General features: G+C 39.9%; 1 protein-coding gene across 4 annotated transcripts in view; it reads right to left on the reverse strand.

Moving 5' to 3' along the window:
* The window catches only part of ABCA10 (ATP binding cassette subfamily A member 10), a 71,129-nt gene extending 58,712 nt beyond the window's left edge, over nucleotides 1–12,417 (reverse strand). For 3 of the 4 annotated variants that reach the window (XR_015244265.1, XM_086687874.1, XM_086687873.1), the window contains exons 1-6: nucleotides 12,190–12,417; nucleotides 10,710–10,856; nucleotides 8,716–8,920; nucleotides 6,727–6,891; nucleotides 6,274–6,377; nucleotides 3,703–3,929 (exon numbers count right to left, since the gene is read on the reverse strand). Coding sequence is in view for 3 of the 4 variants with exons in the window: in XM_086687874.1 (XP_086544000.1) it covers nucleotides 3,703–3,929; nucleotides 6,274–6,377; nucleotides 6,727–6,891; nucleotides 8,716–8,920; nucleotides 10,710–10,805 (797 nt within the window). In the remaining variant the exon portion in view is untranslated. Of the gene's footprint in view, nucleotides 1–3,702; nucleotides 3,930–6,273; nucleotides 6,378–6,726; nucleotides 6,892–8,715; nucleotides 8,921–10,709; nucleotides 10,857–12,189 lie in introns of those variants that run through there. The other variant, XM_086687875.1, reaches the window with a different exon arrangement.
* Between the last annotated feature and the right edge of the window lie 4,264 nt (nucleotides 12,418–16,681).

A 16,681-nucleotide genomic window follows, 5' to 3' on the forward strand; every position in this document is an offset into this window, starting at 1 on the left:
GCTCCAAGCTCTGAGCTGTCAGCACAGAGCCCGACGTGGGGCTCGAACTCACAGACCGCGAGATCATGACCCGAGCCAAAGTCAGACGCTCAACCGACTGAGCCACCCAGGCACCCCTAAACGATGTTTTAAAAGGAGAAAGTGTGTTTTGTATTCTGTCAGTATAGATGCATAAACTATAAACAATTGGGGGAGATTGGGAGAGACTGTTGGAAAACAGTACTTTGTTTTCAGTTAGTGTATTGAAGTAATACTATTCGTATGGTTAGACCCATTATATGTATATTTCTGGATAAAACAAATGAATAATTAGGGATATTCTAATTCTCACCTTCTCTGTATGTCTCAGTGCAAAGGAAAGGAGACCTAGTAGAAATACAGGAGAGGTTAAGTAAATGCTTTTCAACTATATTTGACTTGTAATTATCAGTATGAATTCATAAGACATTTATCTTTAATTGTGTGTGTGTGTTATTCTATATGAAAATGTAGAATACATATCATTATTCTATCTCTTCTGTTGACAAAGGCTAGAAACAATGACCAATCCAATAAATATCCAAAAAACATTTCTAGTATGCAATGTTCTTTTTTTTTTTTTTTAACGTTTATTTTTGAGACAGAGAGAGACAGAGCATGAACGGGGGAGGGTCAGAGAGAGGGAGACACAGAGTCTGAAACAGGCTCCAGGCTCTGAGCTGTCAGGACAGAGCCCGACGCAGGGCTCGAACTCACGGACCATGAGATCATGACCTGAACCGATGTCGGCCGCTTAACTGACTGAGCCACCCAGGCGCCCCCAGTATGCAATGTTCTTGACATACTTTTGCCAACTAAAAGAAATCTTGCCACACAAAGTAGCAAGAAATTTATTATTTTAAAAATCCATTTGGAATCTTGTCAAAAAGAATCTGAAACTAACCTTTGACTCTCTTTGGCCAAAGATGGGACAATTTAGGGTTCAATAAGAATAATAATTACAGTGGCTTGAATCCTATTAGGCATATTCAGATCCATGAGTTTTTAACGGTATTTAAAAAATCAGTCATCTTTGAAGAATGTTAGGGGAACAGCTAATTATTATCTAATAAAGGAAAAAAATCAAGCAAAAAATTCTGTTTTCAATCATTTGTTTTATCCCTTTGTTTCCCTGTTCTACCCTCTTAAAAAAAATTAGTCCCAATAGGAGCTAATCATAATTCATGTATTATTTAAACCAATTCTCTTAATTGTTAAGATAATTATGGCTCATAGAACTGAAATTGCTAGAATTTCATATAACAGATATGTATGGTTATAAAGAGAGTGCTGTAAATAATTCTCATGATCTATTCACAATGTTTTATAGAAGAAATTACTCTGGAGATCCTTTGAAATTTCTGCACATATTTTGAAAAATCTGCATTCTTGAGCCTTATTTGGGTTAAGTAGATTATAGCAAACTTTGTGTGTAATCAGGGAGAAAACGTAAGAGTGTAAAATATACAAGAATGTGGGGACTTTATAAGAAATAAATCAGTTTTACTCCAATAACTGGGATGCCTGCATTTGGTAATGGTATTCTCTTGGAAGTTAGATTGTCAAAGCCATACTTTTTAATTCATAATATTTCATTTTAAAAATCTCTTTTCCTTGTCTTTGAGAACCAGGGTGAAGAGCATATTCACAAACATTCTCCCCAATAGCACACAAGAGTAGCCAATTTTTAAAAATCTCTAGCCAATGTAAATCCTGCTAACCTGGACAGTTCTATATCAGGAAAACCTTCTGCTGTGTTTTTTCTCCATTTGAGGCACTTAGAAAGTTGGATCCATACGTAACGTTTTTCTTTTTCTTTTTTCAAAAACACTAAAGACAATATGATATGCATTTCTGTTGGCACATTTCACTAACAGCTTTTTCTATCAAGGGAAAAATATCACCTTGTCACTAATTTCCTTTTATTAATCTTTTTGACTTATGTAGCATAGTGGTTAAAAGAAGGGATTTTTCTTAGGTAAAAATCTTACCTTTCTGTGCCTTGGTCTTCTTATTTGTGAATAAGGATCTTAGCACTATGAACTGTGAGTGATCCCTGGAATATGTTAAGTTCAATGTTGGCTGCTATGACTGTATTATATGCTATCTCAAAGTGTATGGGAAAAGGGTCAATAGATAAATGGAGACAGACAGAGTCATTTTAGTATGCGCCTTGTGCCTTATAAGCGCCAACACTGTCTGTGCTAGGTACTTAATTATTTTTTTAATTTTTTTAATGTTTATTCATTTTTTGAGAAGGAGAGAGACAGAGAGAGAGTGCAAGTGGGGTAGGGGCAGAGAGAGAGAGAGAGTGGGACAGAGGATCCAAAGCAGGTTCTGTGCTGATAGCACAGAGCCTGACGTGGGGCTTGAACTCACAAACCGCAAGATCATGACCTGAGCCAAAGTCGGACGCTCAACCAACTGAGCCACCCAGGCGCCCCTTTTAAAGCTTTTTTCTAATGTTTATTTTGGGGAGAGAGAGAGAGAGAGACAGAGCATGAATGGGGGGAGGGACAGAGAGAGAGGGAGACACAGAATCTGAAGCTCCAGGCTGTGAGCTATCAGCACAGAGCCTGACACGGGGCTCGAACGAACAAACTGTGCTATCACTACCTGAGCCAAAGTCGAACACTTAACCGACTGAGCCACCCAGGTGCTCCTGTGCTAAGTACTTTAAACATATTGTCTCATCTAATCCTTTGTCCCACCCAAAGAATATCTTTATTGACCACCTATATGAATTGGTTTTAATAACATTGTGGTAAATTAGTTTGCTGTTCAAATTTTTCACTCCCTTCTTCCCTGTTTCACTTCCATGAAGGGATAGAATTACCTGTATCACTGATCTTGGGCTTGGCTATTTGGCCTGTTTTGGTTTTGGAGTGGGCAGAATATACTTCTTTGCCTCTTGACTTTGGATTTGTCCACATGACTTGCTTTGATGGATGGAATCTTATCAAATATGACTCGAGCAGGAGCCTGAAATGTGCGTGTGCAGTGAGATTTGCTCTCTTGCACTTTTGCGATTAGAGGAGAGTATGTCGCTATACTGCTGACCCATGGAGGTTGAGAGGCACGTGGGCAGACTTGGGTGAGACCTAAATGTGGATCCACACCCAGCCAGGCCCAGACGAGACCTGCCAGCCTCCAGCCATGCCACAGACAAATGAAAGGAATGAATGATTGGTGTTTGAGGTTACTGGGTTTTGGGGTGCTTTTTTTTAGTTTATGTATTTACTTTGACAGAGAGTGCACACGCTTGTGCTGGGGAGGGGCAGAGAGAGAAGGAGAGAGTATCCCAGGCAGGCTCTGCACTTATGGAGTCTGACGTGGGGCTTGAACTCACAAAATGCAAGATCGCGACCTGAGCTGAAGTTGGACACTTAACCGACTGAGCCACCCAGGCGCCCCTTAGGGTGTTTCGTTATACGGCATTTTTCTGGCAATAGCTAATTATTAACAAGCACCCTATTTCCTATTCTTCAACTCTGGGAAACATAAGCACAGTCCTTACTTATTTTCAACTGCCAGCATCTTAAAATGCAATAGAACTGAGCGAATTACTTAATTGAATGCACACAAGAAAAATTCCTGACTGCATCTAACTTTCTTTTATAACCTAATGGGTTTCTCTGTTTTTTTTAAGGGGTGATACACAGGCAAAGAAGCAACATAACTCACCAGAATGCTGACTCCCGGAGACCCATCACTGCCATTAGCTTCTTACACTTCTTTCTTTCCTTTGTAACATTTAATGATGTAGAGTATACAAAAGGGGAGAAATAAACTATACAAATAAAGATAAACCATGTATTTATAACTTCTCCCTTAGAAATGAAGGATGGCATCCGCATATTTATTCCAGTAACTGATGTCAGCGTCTCCATCACAGAATGATTTGTCGTGAGCTAAATTGGGATGTTAAACAGATGCATTACCTTAACTATAGAAAGATACATTAGCAAAAAAGAAAAATATATTAGAAAACCATACACATTTTCTTTCTTTCCATCTTCAGTATTTGCATATTTCCATTGTTTAAGATATGGTGAACTATGAATATCATGAGAACAGTCTTGATGACATTTGGGATTAGTTGACATTACTTCTAAGAGCTGTTTTAGACGTTGCTTGGATGTCTATCATGCTATGATAGTATACTATGATCGGTGATGGAGTGATAGCAGGGATCCACAGGAACACTCCTCACTCTCATGAAGCTTTATATTTCATGGGGGGGGGGGGGGCGCCGAGAAGGAAGGGGAGATCTCAGATAACTCACTGCACAATCAATTGTTTGATGATAATTGAACAATTGCCTTAACAGAGAAGCAGAGTGTGCTGTGAGATGAAACACAGGCAAGGCTTCCCTGAACAAATGACATTTATGTATATAATGATCTTACCTAAATAAAGCTGGGGGGCGTGGGGAGAGTTGAAGATAGAGAAGAAAATCTGGGCAGAGGAAACAGCATGTGCAAAGGAAAGGAGTGTAGAATGTCGGAGGCACAGGAGACAGGTCCTTGAAGCAAAGCTGATGGCAAGAGACAGGGAGGGAGGGAGAGAGAAAAAGAGGGAGAGAGAAAGAAGATGGGGCCAAAGAAATAAACTACTCCCATAGGGCAGGCAAAAGGTGATAAAAGATAAAAGACAGCAAAAGCCAAAAAATGGCTTCGACTAGTGCTGGTGGTGGAGTTAAGTACATGGGTTTCAGCTTAGAATGAACAGGGCTAGATGACAGATTGGATGTAATGGGTGAGGCAGAGGAGATTGTCTCTGATAATTGCCCAGTTTCTAGTTGGTCACCTAGGTGGGTAGCTTTGGCATTCACTGAGATAGGAAGACTTTTGAAAGGCTCAGCCACATTAAGAGAAAAATACTCATATTCAGCTTTGAACATACTAGTCTGAATTGCTTAGGAAGCATCAAAGTAGAGATATTCTGTAAGCAGATACACAGAACGAGAGCAGAGGTTAGCCAACTATGGTCCGTGGACCAAATCTGGTCCACCACTTGTTTTGTAGATAAAGTTTTATTGGAACGGAGCCATGCTCATTTCCCTATTGTCTATGGCTGCTTTCACATTACAACAGCCGAGTTCAATACGTGCCATAGTAAATGTTGGGCCCCAGAGCCTACAGTATTTATGATCTGGCCCCTTACAGAACAAGTTCATGGGGCACCTGCGTGGCTCAGTCAGTTAAATGTCTGACTTCAGCTCAGGTCATGATCTCATGGTTCGTGGGTTTGAGCCCCGCGTCGGGCTCTGTGCTGACAGCTCAGAGCCTGGAGCCTGCTTCGGATTCTGTGTCTCCCTCTCTCTCTCTGTGTGTTTCTCTCTCTCTCTCAAAAATAAATAAACATTAAAAAAAATTTAGAACAAGTTTGTTGGTTTGCAAGTCGACTTAATCAGCCTGTAAACTGTAATTAAAGTTATGGAAATGAATAACATTGTTTAGAGAAAGGACAGAGGTTGGAGAAAGATGCCTAGGTTAGAACCGTGTGGAACTACAGATATAAGGAAGCCTGAGTATGAAGTTGGATACACTGGCAAGAAGACTGAAAAGGAAGGGCTAGAAAAGTACACGAAGACCAGGTAAAGGCTATGTTATTTAGTTAAAAGATCAATTAAGATAAGGGATGAAAAATGTCAGCCATTAATCAACATGGGAGTTGTTACCAACCTAAAAAAATGCCATTCGGGTGGTATGGTGTGAGACAGAAGTCATTCTGAGTTGAGTGGGGCCTATGTGAAGACAACTCTTTCAAGAAACTTAGCTGTTAAGAGGAGGGAGCTAGAGAGTACTTGCCTGAGGAGGAAATAAGGAAAGGTCCCGATAATACGTGGAGAAATTAATAATTTTAGATCCCAAAGAGAAGACTCTAGAGGAAAGGGGGAAGTTGAAGAAAGAGGAGACAGAAGGGAAAACCCATTGAGCAACCTTCCTGATAATGTTGGAAGGAACAGGATTCAGCCTGTGAATTGAGGAAAGACATTAGAGAGGAGGTCGAAGGAAAAGGATGGGTGTCGTGAGTAGCGGGTCTGTAGTTGAACAGGCTTTGCGTCGGGAAGTTGGGGATATTCCCATCCGTCAGCTTCTTTTTCTCTGGGAATAAGAAGCAGAGAACAATCCCCTAAGAGTGTGGGGGCGAGGCAGAAGAAGATAGGGAAATACTGAAGATATACTGAAGATATAAAGCAGATAGAAAATACCGAAGACATAAAGCAGATCACTTAAGTTTGTCACTTACTTCTATAATTGCAGCATTAATCGCAGTTTGAAAAGCCACAAACCCATTTTGCCAGTATCTTGTCACGTAACAAAAAATGTCATCATGCATATCCCAACAGTGTTCTTGAAGGAAAGACAAAAACATGCCGTCATTGTGCAATGCCATCAATCCATGCGGATTAAGACCTTTCACTTTGGCTCTAGAGTGAAATATCTACAGGCCCGCTCAGAGCCCATGGATATACAGTCTAGAGCATGTTTAAAGCATTTCTGCAAAACTGGCAGAAAGAAGCGTATTAGGGCACGGTGGCCACAATCATTGGACTCCTCCTACAGGAAAGACTGATCACTAAGTGCAGGAATAAAAAGTACATTACTTTTTTTTTTTATTTGATCAATGTTTTTATCATTCGTTACCAACTGGGGATTTGATGAAGTTGCAAAACAGATTGTATAATTCTTCTATAGTTACCTGAGTATTCAGAGTGTTCTTCTGCAATTGAGAGTCCATATGCCCAATTCAACTTCAGCTGATACGAAAAAGTATCGTTAAACACAATTCCCACCATTTCATGATGGCTTTCTAAAAGTACCGTATCCATCATTTCTTTATCAGCAACCCCAATGGTTTTTCTTCCTGCCACACATGAAAAAATATAAAGAATCATATCAGCTCGTCACTAGAGAACACAAAACCAAGTTGTAATTGTTTATTAGGTGTCACATACCATCCCTGAGTAGGTGCAAAGTAGCTACTGAAAGTCTTTCCTATTGTTTCACACTCTGTAAATATGTGAAAAGAGGTAAATGACATAATGTCTTTTAAAAACCAGTAGTTACAGTCCACCTACAGGTTCTTTGGAGTCAAGAACAGTTTTTAAAAATTAAGCTCACAACGTTCATAAGGGATGGGTTTATAATCTGTAGAAGTAATCCATCCAATAAGTGGATAATTAATCCATTACTAGTGGAAGCTTTGGAAACCTCTGATGTCCAATTTATGATCTCCTTTTTAAATACTTTTTTATACTTTCGTGTATTATGTTCTAAAATTTTTACTAATTTTAACACAGTACTTAGAGCTCACTCAGGATGATGTCTGCATGAAGAGGAGAACATACTCAATTTCATAGTGTAGCTATATCTTTCAAAACTCATCTTTCCAAACATGAAGCAAGGCTGTGAAATTAAAAAAAAAATTTTTTTTAATGTTTATTTACCTTTGAGAGAGAGAGACAGAGTGAGAGCAGGGGAGGGACAGAGAGAGAGGGAGACACAGAGTCCAAAACAGGTTCCAGGCTCTGAGCTGTCGGCACAGAGCCCGACGCGGGGCTTGAACTCATGAGCCATGAGATCATGACCTGAGCCAAGGTCGGACGCTTAACTGACTGAGCCACCCAGGAAGGTACCCCAAGGCTGTGGAATTTTTATGAGGACAATGCTAATTTCACTGCTTTTCTCTAGAGGTATACAAATAATGTCAAGGCCCAAACACGAGTATTTGGGCTGAACAGCACAAGTCAGACAAATGTAGAATGAGGTGTCATGAGAGGAGCTATGACTGGAACAGGCTGGCACGACAGCTGAATTGGGGGCTTCTATTAGAAAAGGATAGATGGACCCACTGGGCCATGAGACTCCAAGGACTAAAAGCAGCAGAGAGCTGGGCGCCTGGGTGGCTCAGTCAGTTAAGTGCCTGACTCTGAATTTTGGTTCAGGTCATGATCTTGCAGCTTGTGAGATCGAGCCCAGTGACAGTGGGGGAGTCTGCTTGGGATTCTCTCTCTCTCTCCCTCTCTCTTTGCCCCTCCCAACTCACATACTCTGTCTCAAAATAAGTCAATGAACATTTTTTAAAAAGGCAGCAAAGAGCCTACACTGTGCAGGCGGGGAGACTAATCCCTGTGGCTTTTGGAAATGCTTCCCAAGTTAAAAAGAGATGTGGTAAATGACCAAATAGGGGAGACATGGAAAACCAGATCAGGGTAGAATGGACCCTGTTCAGTCAGAGCACATGGCCGATGTGGGTAAGGGAGACAGGCAGAAGTCAGAGATCCAGAAGCTACCATGAAGAATCACAAAAAAAACGGAAGAAAGTGGTCGGGGGTAAAAAGCGAAATCATCTAGAATATGGTTCAAACTTGTTTTCCTATTCCCACCTTACTTTTTGGAGTACAGAACATATACTAATGATGACCCACAACAGCACAGATTTCAAGGATGAGAGGGCTGAAGGGAGTGTGTGTGATTTGAAAAACCCCAGGTTAAGCCGATGTCACTTCTCACCCACCTACCCTCACCTGTAACCCTACACCAACCCCCACGTGGCATATAGAATAAAGGTCCTCGCCCCAGTTGAGAAATACTGACCCATAGGCTAGGCAAATAAACTCAATTTGCACAATAAACTTCAAGTTAAACATGTGCAGATTGCATAATAATGAAACATTGGGCAACACACCTTTCATAAATGAAGCCGAAGACATCTTATCGATTATCTTCTGTGTCATGTTAGTGACTGGGGTATATGCCACCACCAGATCAGAGTCATTAAATTCATCCACACGTCCCAGGACATGAGGAGGCTGTTCAGGAAGATGGGTCGCTCTGAAGAGTCCCGAAAAGATGCAAAAATATAGCCCAAGAAGCAATGTTATTGTCCATTCCTCCAGTACACAAAAGAAAAAACGAGTCAAGTTATGATGTGGTCCAGATATCAAGAAACATGCAAACACATTTGAGGACAGAAAGTACTATCATTGAGCATTGAGTTTCATTTCTCTCTCCGACTTTTGCCTTCTCCAAATACCAATTTCAAAAATACACAACTTTGAAATCATATCAAACACGCCCATTGATCTTAACCCACTAACACAGCATCCCCAGTAGTGAGCCACTATTGAGTGTATGCCCTCATATGTGATGCAATATAAGTGCATAGCATCACATATGAGATATTCCTGCCAAAAATGTTCAACCTGAAGCTAATCCCATCTTTCAACCTAATTTTCTGTTTAAAGAAACGTAGAAGGCAAAGGAATGAATTAAATGACAGCATGCGTAGCAATCAGATAGATGCAGAACATGAATATTCAACAAGGTATGAGATGGTCTTATTGATTCCTGGCTTATCGAAACCAACTGTAAAAGTTTTTCAGGAAATTTTAGAAAATTGAACTTGAGATGATCATATGCAATTTTGGTGAATTTTGTGAAGTGTATTAGTGGTTATGTAGAATAGGTTTTTAATTCTTGTAGGTTCTAGCTGAAGTATTTTTTAAATGTTTATTTATTATTTTTTGAGAGAGAGAGAGAGACAGCACAAGCTGGGGAGGGACAGAGAGAGAGGGAGACACAGAATCGGAAGCAGGCTCCAGGCTCCGAGCTGTCAGCACAGAGCTCAATGCAGGGCCCGAACTCACAGACCGTGAGAGTATATGACCTGAGCTGAAGTCAGAAGCCCAAACCACTGAGCCATCCAGGCGCCCCATATCTTGAAGAGGAGAGACACAAAGACAAAGAAGGCAAAGATGGCAAGAGGTCAACCCTCGTCAACTCTGGGTCGTGGGTCAATAGGATAGGATGTGGCTTTATTTCTACATCTTGAAATTTAAAACATTTTTGATAAGTTGCCTTTAAAATTCTGGTGACGCGATTATCAAAAATGTACCCTTCATCGATACAGCAGCTGAAATATTAGAACTGAATTGTTTCAAGAGCTCTCACAGAGAAAGCAAACAACAACCTGAACTCTGCCAACTCCCGGTGAAATGTTATTTGCTATTTTTAAACAGAATACAGCCTCAACGTGGCCAAGGCAGCCCCAGATACATCTCAAGGTAACATTTAGCAAATGTCTTCACCCTAATGTCTATGCCCTTATGCGAGGAACTCAACAGAATGCAAAGATACTGACAGTCAGAGACTGATCTGGCTGCTCCCTGAAACCACTCTGTGTTTACAAAAAGCATAGTCTTGAAAAGATCCCAAAAGAGTTCCCTAATTTTTCCTCATAGATTTTTTTCGCTCAGCCCTCCTAATTAATAGAATCTTAATCCAAACATCCCCGTAGAGTACAATGGTTTACTCATTTAAAATCTATCTCATTTTGCCTAACTTGTTTCATTTTTTCCCCCTAACACTGAAGTTGGCTCAAAGTAAATCAGAAACATAAATCAAAGTAATGAAGTAAATCAAAGTAAATGAAACGTTACTTTGTTTTTCAGGAGCTATCATCTGAGTCCTTCAGTTAAATCTCATCAATTCACCATAAGTATTATCCTTTTCTGTAATATATCTTATATCTTATTCTGCAATATTTGTAAAATGTTTTATTTAGAACTCCAAATCAACTAGCCTGTGGAATGTGAACATAAAAAAGCAACACAAACAGCATAATACTAAATGATGGTTTTCATTCACTAAATACGGGAAAATAGACATTGTGACCCATACCGATAAGCTCTCTTTTTTCATTCTCCATTTTTTAAGGAAATTCTTGTATAAAAGGGCCTGAGTTTGTTGATACACGCTTATCTTTTTTTTAATCATTTTCTTCTGTTCATGGAAAGAGAGGGTGAAGTAAATATTGCACAGCAGTAACTAGAAGGAAAAAAAAAAGACCCAAATAACCCCAATTACAGAAAAGCTTCTGACCACTTTGAAAACATAGCTTCAAGTGCATTAACTTGATGCCTTATTTGGCTCTGCAGAAAAACATTCAGTAGGTTTTTGGTTTGTTTTTAAGTATTAAGTATTAACAAACGTAAATTATCTTGTCAGCGGTTAAGTATTTCTCTCCAGGCTCTCATGGCAATGAGTGATGATGGTGGCAGTATAGGAGATCTTTCCTCTCTTGTCTCAAAAGTAACTTTTTTCTGCCAAATCTCAACATTACAACAATCTAAAGTATATCAGGGAATAGGATGTTAGCGATGTTTAGAATCCAAAAAACACTTTGCTCTTTACTTAAAGAAAAAAAAGAATAAATAAAACCATATCCAGTTTTGGTGTTTTTTTTTGGGGGGGGTTGCGTTTCTTTTCTTTTTTTTTTGGTCAGAGAATTGCCCACCAGCAGTCTGCACATCGAATGGCACACTTTTGCATGCTTATTTAATATCTAGGTAACCACTGAGTAAAGCAAAGTCGAATAACAATGATAGTCATTCTTAGAACCCAAAGAGCTAATTTCTCCTCTTAAATTCATGAGTCCTCTTTTATGTAGTAAGAATGTAAGACAAATACAAAGGGAAACCAAAAACATGTCAGTGGATATTATTGAAGTAATTGATTTGTAATCACCATGATGTATAATAGGGATCCTTCTGTATTTTCAATGTGAAATTCCAGAGATTGGAATTTGGCCAGTATCAGAACTCTGGTCGTTTAAATTAATTTGAATAAATGTTGATGTTATACATAATAACAGCATTCAGAGAACTTGCTCTGTTTCTGTTTTTTTTTTTTTTTTGATGAAAGAAAAGGTAAAGCTATAAATATCAAAATAATCTATAAATTCTAACTTGAGAAAGTTTCTAAGTCAAAACATTTATCTTCGAGGTTCTGTTTGAATAGCTCAATAAGCTACCCACAAGGACATTTTAAAAGAAAAAAGAAGCCACGGGGAAAAATAACCTGTCCTAATGCCAACACACTCCCAAGAAGTAAAACTCAGCAAATTCTCAAAAGGCTAACCAGAGACGTATGAAGCTGACCCCCTGAAAATTAATTATATTCGTACACACTTCTGAGTCTCTCTTCCATTTTACTATCATACTAAAACACTATATAACTGAGTTTAAAAAATTAAATCACTCATCAGGTCTACCATATAAAACATACAATAATTTAGAAATATCAGAACAATAAAATAATTTTAACAATGTCAATCAAAATGTTTGGCATTGGCTATATGTACACTTTACGCCTTACTTACCTTATGCAAAGTGGAATGTAATCTGACTTACTGTCAGGACAATGCGTGAGGAGCTTAGAAGCACCTCGGATTCACTGTTCTCTTTTTGTCTAGAAGAACAGCTAAGAATCCTTCAAAAGCTCTTCTGCAAATGTTTGCCTGTTTTAAAACTGTTTTTATTCCATTTGGCCTCTGAAAACAGTTCACAGCCTATGTGGAAAAATCCTGCCAAATGTTTTTTACTTGATAAGTTGTTTTTTTTTTTTCCTCCCATGTGTTTCTTGCCCAATTACTCAGTGGGGAGTATGTAGTTATGGATGGTTGGCTAAGCATGGCACGTGGTATTTGTTTATTGTTCTTTCTGGCATTCACAAAAAAAAAAAAAAAATGATCAGATTCTAAAAGGAAGAAAAGCCCACGGTGCTGAGTTAGTCTCTATGAGCTTTTAAGGATTGAAAATTAGACACCCAAGTCAAAAAAAGAGCAGATTAAAAAGAATAGAAGTTGGGCAGATGGAGGGTAGACGAGGGATGATCATCTCAGAAATCGGCATAATTCACATGATGAGTCTTCACCTAAAACTTAACTTTTGCACTTCAGCTAAATGGCCCCTTGCACTGACTGGTTTCCTATGTGCTAGAAAGTATGTGAATAGTAAATTTCCTTATTTACTATTGAAAGTAAACCTATGAAGTATGAAGTATTACATTTACAACCATTTTACAGATTTGAAAAGTGGGGCTTAAGGGTGGAAGTTATTTGCAGATGTTCAAATACAGGCAGAGCCAACATGTGAGTCTACAGCAGGGTTTGGACCCCAGCCCCTCACTCTCAACTACCACTACGAAAATTATGCTAATCGAAATGATAGCGAATACCTGTTTTCATAATTTAATAGTTTAGGCAAGATGGTGGACCTTGAATGATTGAGTTACTTTTTTTTTCCAGCTGCACATAAATTGGACATTCTCAGATTGTAAATAATCCTTGTTTATCAATCCTGAAAATCTCATTCCATGCTTTTTTACTGTCACCGATACATTTCCTGGGATGTATACAGGAGTTAATAACCATTCATGAGAGACAGGGACAGAGGGGGCACCTGGGCGGCTCATTTGGTTAAGCCTCTGACTTCGGCTCAGGTCATGATCTCACACTTTGTGAGTTGGGGCCCCCATGTCAGGCTCTGTGCTGACAGCTCGGAGCCTGGAGCCTGCTCCGGATTCTGTGTCTCCCTCCCTCTCTGACCCTCCCCCACTCACACTGTGCCTCTCTCTCTCTCTCAAAAATAAATAAACATTTAAAAAAATGTAAAATAAGGACAGAGAAAACAGTGAAGCTGAGACTATCATACGCCTTCTTAGTAACTCCGTTTAAAAGATAATTTATTTCCACAGTTTTAGGGATTTTAATCTAAAATATGGTGCAGTGATTCACAAAAATAAACTCAAAATGGATAAAGGACCTGAATGTGAGACAGGAAACCATCAAAACCCTAGAGGAGAAAGCAGGAAAAGACCTCTCTGACCTCAGCCGTAGCAATTTCTTACTTGACACATCCCCAAAGGCGAGGGAATTAAAAGCAAAAATGAACTACTGGGACCTCATGAAGATAAAAAGCTTCTGCCCAGCAAAGGAAACAACCAACAAAACTAAAAGGCAACCAACGGAATGGGAAAAGATATTTGCAAATGACATATCGGACAAAGGGCTAGTATCCAAAATCTATAAAGAGCTCACCAAACTCCACACCCGAAAAACAAATAACCCAGTGAAGAAATGGGCAGAAAACATGAATAGACACTTATCTAAAGAAGACATCCAGATGGCCAACAGGCACATGAAAAGATGCTCAATGTCGCTCCTCATCAGGGAAATACAAATCAAAACCACACTCAGATATCACCTCACGCCAGTCAGAGTGGCCAAAATGAACAAATCAGGAGACTATAGATGTGGAGAGGATGTGGAGAAACGGGAACCCTCTTGCACTGTTGGTGGGAATGCAAATTGGTGCAGCCACTCTGGAAAGCAGTGTGGAGGTTCCTCAGAAAATTAAAAATAGACCTACCCTGTGACCCAGCAATAGCACTGCTAGGAATTTACCCAAGGGATACAGGGGTGCTGATGCATAGGGGCACTTGTACCCCAATGTTTATAGCAGCACTCTCAACAATAGCCAAATGATGGAAAGAGCCTAAATGTCCATCAACTGATGAATGGATAAAGAAATTGTGGTTTATATACACAATGGAGTACTACGTGGCAATGAGAAAGAATGAAATATGGCCCTTTGTAGCAACGTGGATGGAACTGGAGAGTGTGATGCTAAGTGAAATAAGCCATACAGAGAAAGATACCGTATGTTTTCACTCTTAGGTGGATCCTGAGAAACTTAACAAAAACCCATGGAGGAGGGGAAGGAAAAAAAAAAAAAAAGAGGTTAGAGTGGGAGACAGCCAAAGCATAAGAGACTCTTAAAAACTGAGAACAAACTGAGGGTTGATGGGGGTGGGAGGGAGGGGAGGGTGGGTGATGGGTATTGAGGAGGGCACCTTTTGGGATGAGCACTGGGTGTTGTATGGAAACCAATTTGACAATAAATTTCATATTTTGAAAATAAAATAAAATAAAATAAAATAAAATAAAATAAAATAAAATAAAATAAAATAAAATAAGGTGCAGTGAAGTGTTTACAAGGTTAGGAGTCTGAGACCTACATTCCAAATCTGTCACTCATCAGCTTGGCAGGTGACATGAAATCCCTGGGTCTCTGTTCCACATGTATTATGGGGGCTGGACCTTTTCTGTTCCAAACCTCTGCACTTGATACGTGCTTGGGTAGTACCTCTTTGAGCTCCCAATTCCTCCAAACTTGGATTTGCAAGCGCCCACACATCAACCCGGCCCTCTTCACACACTTCACGGATCTTTTCATCTACTTCTTTGTCTTCCTGCTCTCCTGGGGTCCTCAGCCCTACTTCTGCACTTTAGCCTTTTCAGTATGTAAACTTAACCGTTTTGCTGAAAACTCAGAGACCACAGGATACTAGCTTCCCTCTCACTGTCTCTACTGCCTGTGAACGCCCCAGAGGAAAGTGGGCCAGTCTTTGCTAAACTCAATCCCACCGCACAGTCTCTCAACCTAGTCTTATAACCTACTCTAAAATCCAGCCCCCTCTTTATTTTATGACTTCTAACATAGTTATCTTCTCTCCTCCCTCCTTTTTTTTTTTTTTTTTAACGTTTATTTATTTTTAAGACAGAGAGAGACAGAGCGTGAACAGGGAAGGGGCAGAGAGAGAGGGAGACACAGAATCTGAAACAGGCTCCACGCTCTGAGCTGTCAGCACAGAGCCCAATGCGGGGCTCGAACTCACAGACCGTGAGATCATGACCTGAGCCGAAGTCGGACACTTAACTGACTGAGACACCCAGGCGCCCCTCTCCTCCCTCCTTTTTTAAGACACCCCTGATAATTAAATACAGGGAAATATTTTCCACTGCCTCCTTTCTTAAGCTACCTAATCATATAAACTTCATAAACTAGCTCATCTCACATTCACTGCCCAAATCCCCATGATATTAGTTTCTCGGGGCACTGTAACAAGGTATCACAAACTGGGTGCGTTAAAACAACAGAAATTTATTCTTTCACAGTTCCAGAGTCTGGACGTCTGAAATCAGGTGTCGTCTTCCTAGCTCCTGGTGGTTCCCTTGGCTTTGCTATTTAACACCTTCCCTGCCTCCATTATCGCGTGGGGTTTCCTGTGTCTGTTTTGTCCCCATTTCTTACACATGGCGTCCGGTCATACTGGATTAAGTGCCCACCCTACTCCATCATGATATTAATTACACCCTCAAAGACTCTATTTTCCAAATGCAATCATATTCACAGGGGTTGGGACTTCAATGCATCTTTTGGAGGCATACAATTTAACCCATAACAACCACGTATGCGATACACAGCCCCTCAATGTTTACCTCTCATGGCCATTCTACGGTTTTCCTTGCCATCTATTCATTCCCACGAAACAGCTCTCAAATCAGCTCTTGCCAATGGCTTCTGACATCTTGACATCATTATATTCAATAACAATCTCTCATTGTTTTTTTGTTTTTTTTTTTTTAACTTTTCTGCAGCATTTGACTCTGTTGATTCTGTGCTAGGAACTCTGTGAGACAATGTACTGTTTTCTTCGCTGACTGCTCTTTTTCCAACAGTCCCCAATATATTTATGTCCCTTGGCACTCTGTACTTCAAGTTTTGGCCTTTCCTTTAATAAACATATCCACCCTTTCAGCCTTATCTTAGATCTATGTTTCTACCCATGACCTCCTTGTACTTGATCTATTTCATTTCAACGCGTGGAAACTCAAGTCTATGATTTATCTTCCTAACATACTTGGCTCCCTTGATCTTCTCGTCTCTCACTAGATACACAGTCCAGAATTTTAACATTTGTTGTGGTATCTCTCTCACTCCTTCCCCATCAGTATCAATTTAATCACC

Source organism: Puma concolor, chromosome E1, assembly GCF_028749965.1.
Source record: "Puma concolor isolate L17-30 chromosome E1, mPumCon1.1.hap2, whole genome shotgun sequence".
Taxonomy (NCBI): domain Eukaryota; kingdom Metazoa; phylum Chordata; class Mammalia; order Carnivora; family Felidae; genus Puma; species Puma concolor.